Raw genomic sequence first — 14,784 nt, 5'->3', positions numbered from 1 at the left:
GAAACAGCAGAAAAGTGAATTTTATTTATTTACTTTTATTTACTATTTAGTGTCTTCATTCTGTTGTATTGTATCTATTTTTAAATTATTACAGATTTTTAATACAAGAGTACAGGAGGAAAAAAAACGCAGACTTTACTTCGACTACTTTATTCCCATGTTACAGTCATTATTCAGAAAAAGTAATCTATTACATGTTACTCATTACCTTTCTTAAAAGTAATGCAGTACCTCACTTAATTACTCATCATAGAAAGTAATTTCGACAATACTTACGTTACTTTGTTATTCTGTAAAATGCCCTGAAACACATCAGTTATAAATAAACCTGAGGCTACAATCACACACCAAAACTGTCTTAATGAGGAAATACATGCAATCTTTTTTATGTATGAGCACAAACCTGACAAACCAAGATGACAACCAGCCCAAACAAACTTAAAGGCAATAACTGCAGTGATTCTAGCATAGAAACGTTATTGCTCGTCACTGCCTTTGTTACCTGTTAAAGTTCAGGCTCTGACAGGAAAGCTAGGATCATCATAAACTCAGCTTAAACGTGATTCTGGGTTTCTCTAAAAGTTGATTCTGTTCATCTGGACGTAGCGTTTTGTGGGGGAAACGTTTCATCACTTTCGCCATGAGTCCCATCTGTGAATGGTACTCATGGCCATTGATCAGTGGGTTTTAGTCAGTGGTTGTTGATCAATGGTCATGAGAATTTGCATAATTAAGATTAAGGAACTGACCTTCCAGCCCATTGTTCCTTCAGTGGGCTGGTTTCAGTCATTATGCAAATGTACTGTTTATAAGATTGAAACCTGCAGTCAGCTGAGACTGAAGGAGTCACTTGGATGATGACAAAACGTTTCTCCCACAAAACGCTACGTCCAGATGAACAGAATCAACTTTTGGAGGTTTACTTACCTGGATGATTGAGCATGCATCAAGATGATTCTGGGTTATTGGCTGTCCTGAATACATTCTCGTTGTTTTATTTTATATCAGGCTCCTGTCCTTCTTTTTAGATCACTCCTCCCGCACACATACTTAGCTTGTTATTTAGAAACCTTCCAAATTTGACTAAAGTGAGTTGGGAAAGTGTCGGTACAAACGGTAAATGTTTTTTAAGGTTATTCACTGTTTAAAAAGCTGTTGAGCTGTTAAAATCAATAATGTTTACTATTATTTGTAAACTCGGACCATCATATAATTATTTATTATTATTTTTCACTCACTGCTTTTACTGTAATAACACTAATAATGAGTAAAGGTTATCATTTAATTATCAGTAAAATTGATCTTTACTAAACTCTCTAATTTACATCTGAGCAAACTGTATACAAAACTAAAGCACAGCTTCATATTGATTATATTAAATATGTACATGTCACTGTGAGCTGCACCACCATACATAAGACTTAAAGCACTTCTATTCTCAACGTCTAATTGGATTTGAGGTTTGTCTTCTGAGTTATTCATTCAGTCTCGTAAGAATTGCTTTGTCAAAGATTCCTCACCGACTTGTTGCCAGGTTTGACTATTTTTTTCATGGCTGTCTTCCACCTGCTGTATATACACTGTATTGCCAAAATTAATCACTCGTCTGCCTTCACACATATATGAACTTGAGTGAGATCCCATTCTTAATCCATAGGGTTTAATGTGATGTCAGCCCACCCTTTGCAGCTATAATAGCTTCAGTTTTTCTAGGAAGGGTTTCCACAAGGTTTAGGAGTGAGTTTGGGGGAATTTTTGACCATTTGCAACATCTGACAATGATGTTGGCCGAGAGCCCCTGGGTCTCAGTCTATATTTCCAGTTTATCCCGAAGGTGTTTGTCAGGTTGAGGTCAGGACTCTGTCTTTGTGCATTGGTGCACAGTGCTGTAAGAACAGGAAGGGGCCTTGAAATAGCTGGGAGCTTGAAATTGTATCTTGTTATGCTGAATATTAAGATTTACTTTCAGTTGAACTAAGGGGCCAAGCCCAACTCTGAAAAACAACTCCACACCATATCCCCCCACCAACAAATATAACACTGGACAGCGAAGTAACATTCTCCTGGCAGTCGCCGAACTCAGATGCCATCATATTGCCATACAAAGAAGCACGATTTGTCACCCCAGAGATCAGATCTCCACTGCTCTAGAGTCTACTGGCACTCTGCTTTAGATCACTTCATCCAATGCTTTGCGTTGTCCTTGGTGATATGAGGCTTGACTGCAGCTGCTTGGTCATAGACTCACATTCTATGAAGTTTTCTATTCAATTCAGTTTTATTTATACAGCGCCAAATCACAACAACAGTCGCCTCAAGGTGCTTTATATTGTAAGGTCGACCCTACAATAATACATGCAGAGAAAAACCCAACAATCATATGACCCCCTATGAGCAAGCACTTTGGCGACAGTGGGAAGGAAAAACTCCCTTTTAACAGGAAGAAACCTCCAGCAGAACCAGGCTCAGGGAGGGGCGGGGCCATCTGCTGCGACTGGTTGGGGTGAGAGAAGGAAAACAGGATAAAGACATGCTGTGGAAGAGAGACAGAGATTAATAAAGAGACACTGTTCCTGAATTAATCTGAAGGCCACATCAGGTTTGGAGGTCTGTAGCAACTGACTCTGCAGAAAGTTGGTGACCTCTGCATACTCAGCACCCCGGTCTGCGATTTGACATGGCCTACCACTTTGTGGCTGAGTTACTGTTCTTCTCAATCGTTTGTAGAAGCAGTCTGCATGCCTAGGTGCTTAAATTTATACACCTGTGGCCATGGAAGTGATTGGAACACCTGAATTCAATGATTTGGATGGGTGAGTGTACACTGGCAATATAGTGTATATTTTATGCCATAGTCACACCATCTCTGTGTATTAGATCTATAGTCATTTGCAATGATCTAATGATTTCTAAATGATTTCAACACGGCCATCTGTTTCAGGTCAACACTTCAGTCTTCGTCAGCTGGGGATCTGTGAGCCACCGTCTCGTCGCGGCCTGCCTTTCTGCCCTGAAATGCCTCCACCCCACCGTGGTTTCTCAGTTGGTACAGCTCAGGAGCTAGACACTGATAGTCAGGCAGTCATGTCCCCAGAGCATGCTATGCATCTGTGGGGCCGCGGAGGTCTGGGTAAATCATCCGGGAGGAGTTCCTGCCTGTCGAGCCGCTCCAACTCAGTGCTGACTCTAACTGACACTGAGCACGAGAACAAATCGGACAGCGACAATGGTAGGAGATCAACTGTTCGCTCCATTTTTGATATCATGTCCTGCTTTGTGCTCAAGTAATAGTTCTTATTCATCTCTGTCACACTTAGAAACAACAAGTCACAACAGTTAGCTCAGTCTTTCTGATTCAGCTGTTATGTAGCTGGGCCAACTTGAAAGTAACGTTATACAGTTAAAATGCTACAAGAAATCCAGTTGCACTTTTACTTTTTAAAATCTCTTTTGGGGCCTTTTGCCTTTTATTAGATGCTGCCGTAATGGAGAGTAGACAGGAAAGCAGGGAGAGATTGCAGGGGAAGGCGTGTAGCAAGGGGCCTCAGGTCAGACTCAAACCTGGGCTGCTGAATGTCATGCAGCACATGTTTGCCTTCTTCAGTCTCAGTAGAGACGAGCACAGATGGTTCTAGCACCAGCTGCTACACTATTTAGATAGAAATGTATATAAACGTATATAACTTTATTTCACAGTTTGGTCAATAATAGTAATTTATCTGTTCATGTAATGGAATAGTAGACCTCTTTCAGTAATTACAAAAAGAAATCTAAAACTATCAGCTATTGTTATTAAAGGATCATAAGTTGTAAATAAAAGCACTGATAACAATTCCCAAACATGTTACTTTACCTAATTCTGATATTTGGGGTTTATGTAAAAATGTATTAATTGCAACCATTAAGTTGTTTAAGACAAAACAGCACAAACATGGATTTGAGAAACTTAGTTCTCTGACATTTAAAGTGATATCCAAGATTATTATGCACACTCCCAGGAAGTGTCCCGCATGGTGGTCGAGCGGGCAGCAAAACCAAAAAACCCTGCCAGTTAAATGTACGTATATCTGGCAATTCAAGGCTGCCTGGTGAGAATCTATTCAAATTCAAAGGTAACTGTTGCTTTTGAGACATGTTGCAAACTGATTTTTATAATTATCTCAGTTTAAACATTTGATATGTTTTAATTACTATTTTAAAGAAGTAGTTAGCACTGTTGCCTTACAGGGAGAAGGTCCTGAGTTTAAATCTAAGAGGCGGCTGGGGCCTTTCTGTGTGCATGTTGTGCTTGTGTGCATACCCTCCAGGTACTCTGACTTCCCATCACATTCCAACACATCCATGCCTTTAAGTTAATTGGAGAGTTTAAAGTGGCCATAGGTGTGACTGTGAGCGTGAGCAGTTGTCTGTTTCTGTTAGTCCTGCAGTGGATCGGTGACCTGTACAGGATGTACTCTGCCTTTCACCCAATGACAGGATACGCTCAGCCAAAGCCAAGGCCCTGAAACGGATAAGCCGAACAAAGTGAAGGGATGGACTTTCATCACGTAATTTCACCCAAAGAAAATAAACTGATTTGGTTGAGTGAATAAATTGTTTAAACTTTAACATAATTCTAGTGTAGAACAACAGACATGAAGTCTGAACCTAAAGGATTTGCAATCACAAAACATGTTACACTTAATTCTGTCCCTCTGCAAAATCAGATCTGTTTTAGAAGGTTCCTATAGGAGGAAAGTTAGTGTCACTGTGGTTTAATACATCCATTGATACTGTTACAGGTTACAGTGTGTGTGTGTGTGTGTGTGTGTGTGTGTGTGTGTGTGTGTGTGTGTGTGTACGGGTTCGTACTATCCTGGTGGGGACCAAAATCTGACTTTTACTATCCTGGTGGGGACTTTCTGCACCGTGGGGACCAAAATCCAGGTCCCCTCGGGGTTGAAAGCAATTTTCACACTCAAAATGCGGTTTTACTGTCAGGGTTACAATTAGGTTATGGTTAGGTTTAGGGTAAGGGTTAGGGTTAGGCATTCATTTTTAATGGTTAGGGTTAGGGTAAGGGGCTAGGGAAAGCATTATGTCAATGGGATGTCCCCACGAGGATAGCAAACCAGACGTGTGTGTGTGTGTGTGTGTGTGTGGACAGTAAGGCTTCTGGCTCTGTCGCTACCTTTGTTGTAGTAAGATGGAAAAAAATCAAAGATGTGAGAAAAACAGAGAAAATGATCAGAGGAGAGATTTCAGAGTTCAAAACAGGAGCACAGAAAGTGGAGAATAAAGACACAAAAGGGAAAGTGAGAAGCCTGTCTGCATTGTCGGTAATATTACCCAAGAAAATATTAGACCAGAGCTGTCTGGCTGGCAAAGGACACACTTGCAAACATGCACACGCACATTGGCAGATATAAACAGTTATTGTGTCCAGACCCACGAGGGCCCAGATACTTGATACTTGGTGATCTGAGCTGCAGGGACAGAAAAAGGAAGATTTTTATCCTGAACATACTTACAGGTGCTGTTCTCACATGCACAGAAGGCTGAACTTATACAATTCATGTTTATTTTGAATAAGCAGAAAAAAATGTTGCATTAAAAGAAAATCACAGAAGCACCGCAGCTAAAAGAAAAAAGACACTACCCTACTGCAAATGGAATTTTTTATCATGGATGGGCATAAAATATATAAGCTGACCTCTCCAGACCACTTTCTGTAAGACTGCTCTCTGCAGATGTGTGTGTGTGTGTTTAATTGAAAAGGGATGAAAGGAAAGAAATGTGGAAATACGGAGGAAAAAGAAAGGAGGGCGGGCAGATGGAGGAGGAGGAATGTATCATCTTTGGTAACCAGATTACTTTACTATGTATGAACAAAACACTTAATCCATTTGGCATCTCTAAGCTGCTTAACACTGTAACCTAAACTGTTATACAGACACTCACAGACAGCTGCAGCACTCATCAAAGCTTTAAGGGCAACACAAACTCATAAACACAGTAAGATAGAAAGAATACATTATATACTGCTCAAAACATTACTTCAGAGTAGCCGATGTTTTTCAGAAGGCAATAATAATTATTTTGCACAAATGACTCATTATTGAGGCTGTACACAACATGGGACTCATGTCCCTGGTTTATGTCAATCGTTTTGAAAAGGAAACATAATAAAGGTGCCGTTTTCAAATCGTTGTGTCCTTACAGTCTCTCATACAGCAACTTGCCCAACTTTCACCGGTTATCTGTGTTCACACTCTTCCCTTTATTCAGCATCTCAGCCTCCCATATGGAAAAGAAATAGTAAAACCTTATAAAAGACTTGCATCAGATGTGGCCTACTTCATATAGTGAATCATAGAAGGCTTATATGATGTACTCATGAAAGTGGCCACTTTCTCATTACTTTCATATATTGTTTTAGTAAGTATCCAAAACATACAAGTTTCATTTATATAATTTTTTCAAGGGATCTTATATCTGTTTTCACTCGTGTATGCTTTTCATACAAGTTTCACAAAAGACAGATACAAACTTTATAAGATTTATATATATGTTTTCCATATGGGCTGCCTCACAGCTTTTGATTTCAACACTTTCCTTTTACCATCACTATGTGTAGAACCTTTTTTCATCCTACCTCGATTATTGCAATTCCTTATTCCTCTGCCTAAGCAAACTGTCCCTGGATCGCCTACAAACGGTCCAGAATGCTGCTGCGAGGCTTCTAACCAGGTCCATAAAAGGTCTCGTCTGACAGCGATTTCTTACAAAGGCTTCTCATAAAATTTAGGGTTTTATTTAAAATTTTGGTGACCACTTTCAGAGCCCTGTACAGTCAGCTGCCTCCATTTTCAGTGAGCTACTACCATGCATAAGATCTAGATCTCTGAGGTGATGATTGCTGATCAGTGCCTATTGGCTGTGCGTAGAGCCAGGCTGAAGACAAAAGGTGACTTTGATTTTGGGCCGTGGACTCTATATTTAAACTTCAGACTTTATTTGATCTATTTCTGTCATTTTAATTGCTGTATGTATGTGAAACTTCTCATTTCCAACACTAATTAGACATTTCACTCACATTCAATTCAATTCAATTCAGTTTTATTTATACAGCGCCAAATCACAACAACAGTCTCCTCAAGGCGCTTTATATTGTAAGGTAGATCCTACAATAACACATGCAGAGAAAAACCCAACAATCATATGACCCCCTATGAGCAAGCACTTTGGCGACAGTGGGAAGAAAAACTCCCTTTTAACAGGAAGAAACCTCCGGCAGAACCAGGCTCAGGGAGGGGCGGGGCCATCTGCTGTGATTGGTTGGGGTGAGAGAAGGAAGACAGGATAAAGACATGCTGTGGAAGAGAGACAGAGATTAATAACAGGTATGATTCAATGCAGAGAGGTCTATTAACACATAGTGAGTGAGAAAGGTGACTGGAAAGGAAAAACTCAATGCATCATGGGAATCTCCCAGCAGCCTACGTCTATTGCAGCATAACTAAGGGAGGATTCAGGGTCACCTGGTCCAGCCCTAACTATATGCTTTAGCAAAAAGGAAAGTTTGAAGCCTAATCTTAAAAGTAGAGATAGTGTCTGTCTCCTGAATCCAAACTGGAAGCTGGTTCCACAGAAGAGGGGCCTGAAAACTGAAGGCTCTGCCTCCCATTCTACTTTTAAATACTCTAGGAACAACAAGTAAGCCTGCAGTGTGAGAGTGAAGTGCTCTAATAGGGTGATATGGTACTACAAGGTCATTAAGATAAGATGGGGCCTGATTATTACAGACTCACATGTGTACAGAAGTCTGTTTGGCAGCATCATAGTTTTGTATTCTTTTGTATTTTTTTTTCTTTTCCAAACATTAGTTGATGCCTTTGATTTACCCACTCCCATCTATGGCAATGACATCTAATGACCAAAACATAAGGTACAGATAAAGCCTCCAAAATGACTTTCTTGTGTTGCTCAGCCTTAGAGACTCACTTTTTAAATTTTAAGAAATCTGCCAAAAATTCTGATTGCTTTGTTATTATTATTACAGTTACTTCTTGAACACAGATGGATGAGGTAAAAGTTCTGTTATCTTTATGTAAAATGAAACTTTAAACGGGGACACGCTCACAGAAGCAATTCCATTTCTAGAGTTCTTTTTCTTTTTAAAGAAAGCTCTAAATAAATTGGATCTAAATAATTTGTGAAGCAGTGCCGTAGTATCTGCGCTAGTTTGTATTTTTACACAGAACAAAGCCTAATAAAGAAGTGCAGAAGTGCTAATGCTATTACTTTACAAATAAGCAATTTGGCAAACTGGCTACTTTCTGTCTGACTCATTACTTTCAAGGTGTGAAGTGTGAATCTGTTGGGGAAAAAAGAGGTAAAAATCTCCTAGCAACAAGTAATCAGTGGAAAGTGTAAGGGCCTCAGTAATGTTTGTGACAGAGCTTTAGAGTGGAATGAATGTTTCCAAAACTGTCCAGCTGAAAAGCAGATGAAATGTAAATCTGTAGTGTTGTGCAGTGCTGTGATAATGTGCTGTTTAGAATATGTATTTCATAAAATATTTATTTTGTGCGCTTATTAAACTATACATCAGGTAGTCCTAATGCTGCGTCCGTGTGCTCAAGACTTATTTACTCACACGTAGTGTATATGAAATAGTCTGTTGAATCGCAGACACATATATTATCATATATTACAGAGCATATAGTGTGATGGTATAGCAGAAGACATCAGATCTGACTGCTGGAGAAGACAGATAGTAGCAATAACTAAAGTGCATATGTAACTAGATAGATTACCCGTGCACACTCACCAGGATGCAGTTAGAGTCGGTGTTCTCATGCGCGATGCAGTATTTATACACAGATATTACTGTTGATTTTGTTTGTGTTCAGATGCTGTTGTGTATTTAAACAGCCTTCAGGAATAAATAATGTATCGCTGTGATCATTTTAAAGTGGCAGTGAATGCGCTTGCTGTGTTTTAGGCTTATTGCCTTCACTCTTGGATTATCAAAGGCGTGTGTGTGTGTGTGTGTGTGTGTGTGTGTGTGTGTGTGTGTGTGTGTGTGTGTGTGTGTGTGTGTGTGTGTGTGTGTGTGTGTGCGCACAGATGGCTGTGGAGAATGATCACACGCATACAGAAAAATATGTTTTTCAGCCGAAGCGGAAATGTACTCGAGTTCTCGAGATGCACACCCTTCACACACACACACACACACAGACACACAAGATGCTGGTGCCAGTCATATTCAATAACAATCTAGTGCTGACCAGAGAAATCAATGAATAACAGACTAACTGACTAGAGGGTTTAACTTTGGCGCCACTAACATGGAGAAGACTTCATTCCATGAAGTGGCTAACATTAAATCATTAACCATACACCACTGCTCTGCACACCCTCCTCAGCTCTGTCTCCTTTTATCCTATTTTTTCTTTCAAAATATACAGAATATACAGTCATTGCTGTTGTTCCATTCTTCGTCATCAGTTTATGCAGTTGTGATCGCAGTATTGTAAAACTAAATATTGTATGAAGTTATCCAGAGTAACAACTGACGACTGAGTTATTTGTAGAGCTGACAGATGATGCAGTGTCAGTGCTTTTACAGTAACAGTAATTATAACGCTATCACAAGCAACAAGTTTTGAAGTCTCCTTTCCCTTTACCTCACCTCCTCCTCCTCCATCCTTTCCCCCTCTTCCCTTGTGTTTCTCAGAACCCATTTAGGCCGAATCCATTACCAGAAGTGCAGAGGGAGAAGGAACTAGCGAGTTAGATAGACAGAGGGGAATGGAAAGAGGGAGATGGAGGGAACGTTCAACCTAATAAATTCTCCAGCAATGTTTCTCAGTTTCCTTGAGTTCTGATAGATGATGGCCTTTTTACTTGTGGTGACAGAAAAGCTTTCACTGCAGTTCTGCACAAACCTCATATGCTAACTCTGCGCGTGCTGGTTAAACTACTTTACTTTAGCACTTATATGCAGAAACAACATGCTGAATTCCAAATATTTTGCTTTTCATTAACAGTAGTTCCCCACTGGAACATTTCTTGCTCTATTTTTTTCAAGTTGATTTCCTCATTGATTAAAAATTCTCTCCACAGGAGAAATGAAAGATTAAAACTTACACATGAAATCCAAAAGCCCCCCTGAACAGGGCCGACTGAGATCCCCATCCAGAGACAACAAAGTCCAGCTTGAAATATGATATAAGACATAAACTATAAATGACAAGCAGCGCACTGAGCATGATCATTTTTGTTCTAACGAACTATTGTTCACATCAGAAGCATTTTCAAAAGTATATGAGACACAATAGGATAAGTTTTACCTCTCATCAGTGTTGTAGTATGTTGTTGAACAGCATTGGGTCTGCATAACTGTTATTATAGAAAGTGATGATATTTCACTTTTAATGTATTTATAACAGTAATTTAACAAATGTCATGTGGCCTTTAAAAAACATTCATTTTTCATCTCAGTGGAGACTCATCAGGAAGTTTTGCTATTATACACACTTACTCCACTGGATGTGCTGATCTGATCATTATAACAACTTATGTAAAATTATATATTCAGTAAGGTACACAGTTAGATTTCCTATTGATCATAAGATCGATGTTGAGTTTAAGACAAGCAAAGCACGTTTACAGCAGCTACAGCTGATGTTAACTGACTTTTGCTTGCTTTATTATGCTGACAGCCTAAATTCCAAACATTGTTAAAATAACTAAAAAAGCAGCATTTATGAGTTACAGCGTTGTGTTGAGGTGAACAGTTGGTTGCAGGAATGAGCTTTCATGTGCTCTGTCACTGACTCTCTGTTCCTCTCTCCTATGCTAGAGTTGGAGGTGATGATAGTGGGGACACCACTACGTTCTTTCAAAAGACATAATACTGACATCATAAACATTCTGAAATTAAACAGGGTTAGAGTTTAAGAAATGAAAATAAAGTAGAGCAGTCTACAACAGAAGAGGACACGGACAGTGATGATGAAGTGCAAACTGCAGCTAGGCCAGAACACGTGGAGCTGCTGACACGAGCATCTGTAAAAATAAGATGCTAGTAGAAAGAATCCCAGCCAAAAATGCCAACCCCAGCCAAGAACACCAAAGCTTGATTTTTAATTGATAATAAAAGCAGTGATGCGCAGTCGGGGATTGCACTGAAGACATGCGTCACGTCTGCCTACTTTTTTATAAAGTTTGGGCTGGATTTCCCCACTTTAGCTTTCAGATTTGTGGAGCAAAAGTAGTGTAGCAATGAGAGTTTATTAGCTTTCTTTTACTGTAGGTAAATAAGTAATGTAGTACATGACTTTGTTTACAAAAGCAGTGAGTAATGTAATCTTATAGAGACCTCAACACTGATATACAAAAAATACCTATTTAAATGAAAAAAAATCTGTGTCAGCAAAACAAAAGGGAAAAGCTTTTTCTGGTGAAAGAACCAATGTGTGATTTTTGACCATAAAGATGTTTATGTGTGTGTGTGTATGAGTGTGGGGGTGTGGAAAGCTGTTGAAAACATTCAAGGTGAGAACTGATATCGAATATCACACAGATCAGGTTCAGATATGGTTTCATAGCTATCACACTGTAATGGAAGTACTAAGGGAAAGACATGTCAGAACTGCAAGCACACCCACACTGAATCATGTTTCCATCACTGCAAAGGACATTCCTAAGTGCAACTTCACTAAATCTAACATGAGGTATTCTCAAAACTCAAATATGATTTGTATTAGAGGGTCTTGGTTAAATAGAGAGAGAAAAACAAATCCCGTGCATCTGTATCTGCACACAGCTTTGTAAATGCAGGCTCTTTGAACCTTTGGTCCCCTCGTTTTCTTTCATTTAAAGGATTTCACCTGTTTTTATTTCATATTGTTGTCTCATCTCTCTCTCCCTTTCACACACACACACACACACACACACACAGAATCATTAGTATGTGAAGCTATTTAATAGCTGGATCGATAAATGTGCTGTTCTTACAGGATCATTTGGCCTCTGAAGCAAATCTTCTGACAGCCACTACATCATTAGGGCATTACCAGTAGCCTTCTGTCTCCTGCCCCGTGCAGTTCCTCGTTCATTTTTTCTTCTTTCTCATTTTCCTTTCTCCTCTGCATCTCATAAGGACATTACATTTCCTGTTTTTTTTCTACGTATCTATATGGCTTTAGATGTTTGGTTGTGTAGATGTGTTCTTATTAACGTGGACCCAGAGTGAAAGGAAAATGTAAAAAACACCCTGTTTAGGACAGCGTTTGTGCTGATATGGACTTATTGTAGATGCAGCCCTGGTGACCACTAAGAGTCCATCTCTCATCATAAACCTGAAGGAATTCTGTCATTTGGAGCTACGTGATTTGTCAGCAGTTCTGTTGCAATGGTAGTACATCAATTGGGCCCGAGCTAACAGAGATAATTAAATACACTGCAGAGGGAATTGGAAAGTAAAGTGTTTATTATATATGAGCTGTGCATTTTTTCTTCAGGTGTAATTAATTTAAAGATTAACCAAACGCGTCGGCCATTCTGAGGCTGCACACACACTAACCATAATTACTATAACAGTTATTTCCTGACACTGACACTTCTGTGGCCCAAAGGGGAAGAAAGGTTTGCAGTTGCAAGAAACTCTTCAACATACTTAATTTGGAAAATTGACTCAGATTATACAAAGAAGCAATGCTTTTCATTGCAGATGGATAACTAGCCTCAAATTTAATGATTCACCCACCAACCCTCTCATTCTCACACACACACACACACACACACACACACACACACACACACACACAAGCATACTTGTCAAAAGTGTCTGGAAAGCTAGCGATAGTGTGACTGACCTCAGCATATGGGTGATTTTACTGAGAAACTTCACACTCACTCTCTCTCTCACACACACACACACACACACACACACACACACACACACACACACACAGCTTTATTTTCTATTTATTTTCATCTTTAGTTGCTTTCAAACTCACAGACTCCCACATTGCCTTATCTGTCCTTGGCTGTTATTTCTACTGTCATATGGCTGCTACTAAATGTGATTATGACACTAACAAAGGCTGGTTAGTCAAACATGAGTGAGTGTGCCTGTGTGTCTCTGTGCAGACCTGTTGAGTGGGAAGGCTAGTCTGGCTGGCTGTCACACCAGCCAGTTTAGAGCCACACCTACTGCTATATAATTTCTCACACTGATCACACTGACAGCTTTGCCATAATATAAAGAACAGCACTATGTAAGAATTAAGACTAAATAAATGTAGAAATTCATGAAGTCATTCCTAGTTAACGTTAAAGGGATGGTTAGCTCAACGGTGCTCTGACTGTTTTTCAGCCTGACTGCTGTGCTGAAGAGAAGCATAGGGTTGTTCTTATTTTCTTTAATCAGAGGGAGGGATCTGGCTGCTTCAGTCACCACCACCATCTATGGGAAGCCAGTGGAGGTAGTTGAGGAGAACAAATACCTGGGAACCATCTTTGACAACCTCCTGAAATTCTCTGCCAACACAGAGGAGATTCTCAGGAGGTGCCACCAACGGCTATACCTCCTTAGGAAACTCAACTCCTTTGGAGTCAGCACACCCATCATGATGACTTTTTACTACGCCTTCCTGAAGCATCATGACCTTCTCCATCACCTGCTGGTTCCACTCCCTCAGCCTTCATACAGGAACAGACTGCAGCACACTGCATCAGTGTGCTCTAAAATCATTGGCCTGCCTGTCAGAACTCTGGCACAGGTTTTCAGCCAACAGGTCCTTAGACAGGCAGCCAAAATCATCAGTGACCCCTCCCACATTCTTCACCCCGCATTTCAATGGCTCCCCTCTGGGCGACGCCTCCGCTGCATTTCCTGCAGGACTGAGGAGGAGAGCCACCTTTGTCCCCAAAGCCACTCTGCTTTTTAACTCCAGCCGATGAGACCATTTCCCACACCAGAAACATAAACTACACTCTTTTATACTGCCGACACTTTGTTCACTTTCAGTCACTTACAGTTATTTATTCACCTTTCAGTCACTTTCATTTTAAAACTGTATATACTGTATATTCTGTGTATTTATTATTTCACTCTTATTGCCTGTTCTTAATCTTCAACGTTATGCTGCTCTGTTGCTTGTTAATTGCCCGTTGGGGATAAATAAAGTCTTTCTGATTCTGATTCTGAATCAGTGACGAATAGTAAGATTTATGGAGGGCAATATTTACAGAGTGAAATAATCTTTTTTCAGGCTAAATGATGATCTTCTAAATTGGTGCTACAACATTTCCTCCCCAGCTTAAAAGTTTGAGAGTTATACCAGGGAGTCAACTACTTCTGATACTAGTGAGGCTTTTTTCACATGTAATACTATTAACAAGATGATCGACCTCTGTTGGAGTAGCGTTCAGGTAGCTGCTCTGCTCTATGTTGGTACAGGGCATTGAAGATGATAACAGTGGGTGGATTATATTCTTAAACTTAGTTACAGCGCTTTCAGAAAGACATCTACTGTGATAAAGTCTACTCCCCACTGCTGTGTAATCAATTATTGTAAATGTAAATGTTATCAGGAAATGATCAGACAGCAGAGGGTTTTCAGGAAACACTGTTAAATGTTCAGTTTCTATGCCATATGTTAAAACAAGATCTAGAGTGTGGTTAAAGTGGTGGGTGGGTTCTTTTACATTTTGATAAAAGAAGCCTCAACATTTAATAACAGATTAAATGTTGAGGCTGTCATTTTTAGCATCTACATGGATGTTAAA

At 39.8% G+C, this 14,784-nt stretch overlaps 1 protein-coding gene across 5 annotated transcripts in view; it reads left to right on the top strand.

Annotated features, from left to right (window-relative positions):
• The window catches only part of tenm3 (teneurin transmembrane protein 3), a 266,186-nt gene that overhangs the window by 38,922 nt on the left and 212,480 nt on the right, over nt 1–14,784 (top strand). For all 5 annotated transcript variants that reach the window (XM_063475648.1, XM_063475647.1, XM_063475646.1 and 2 more), the window contains exon 5: nt 2,942–3,229. In XM_063475648.1, the coding sequence (XP_063331718.1) occupies nt 2,942–3,229 (288 nt within the window). The remainder of the gene's footprint in view (nt 1–2,941; nt 3,230–14,784) is intronic.

Source organism: Pelmatolapia mariae, linkage group LG6, assembly GCF_036321145.2.
Source record: "Pelmatolapia mariae isolate MD_Pm_ZW linkage group LG6, Pm_UMD_F_2, whole genome shotgun sequence".
Lineage (NCBI taxonomy): Eukaryota > Metazoa > Chordata > Actinopteri > Cichliformes > Cichlidae > Pelmatolapia > Pelmatolapia mariae.
Note: the sequence above shows the minus strand (reverse complement) of the source record. Positions and strands in the feature narration are given on the sequence as shown.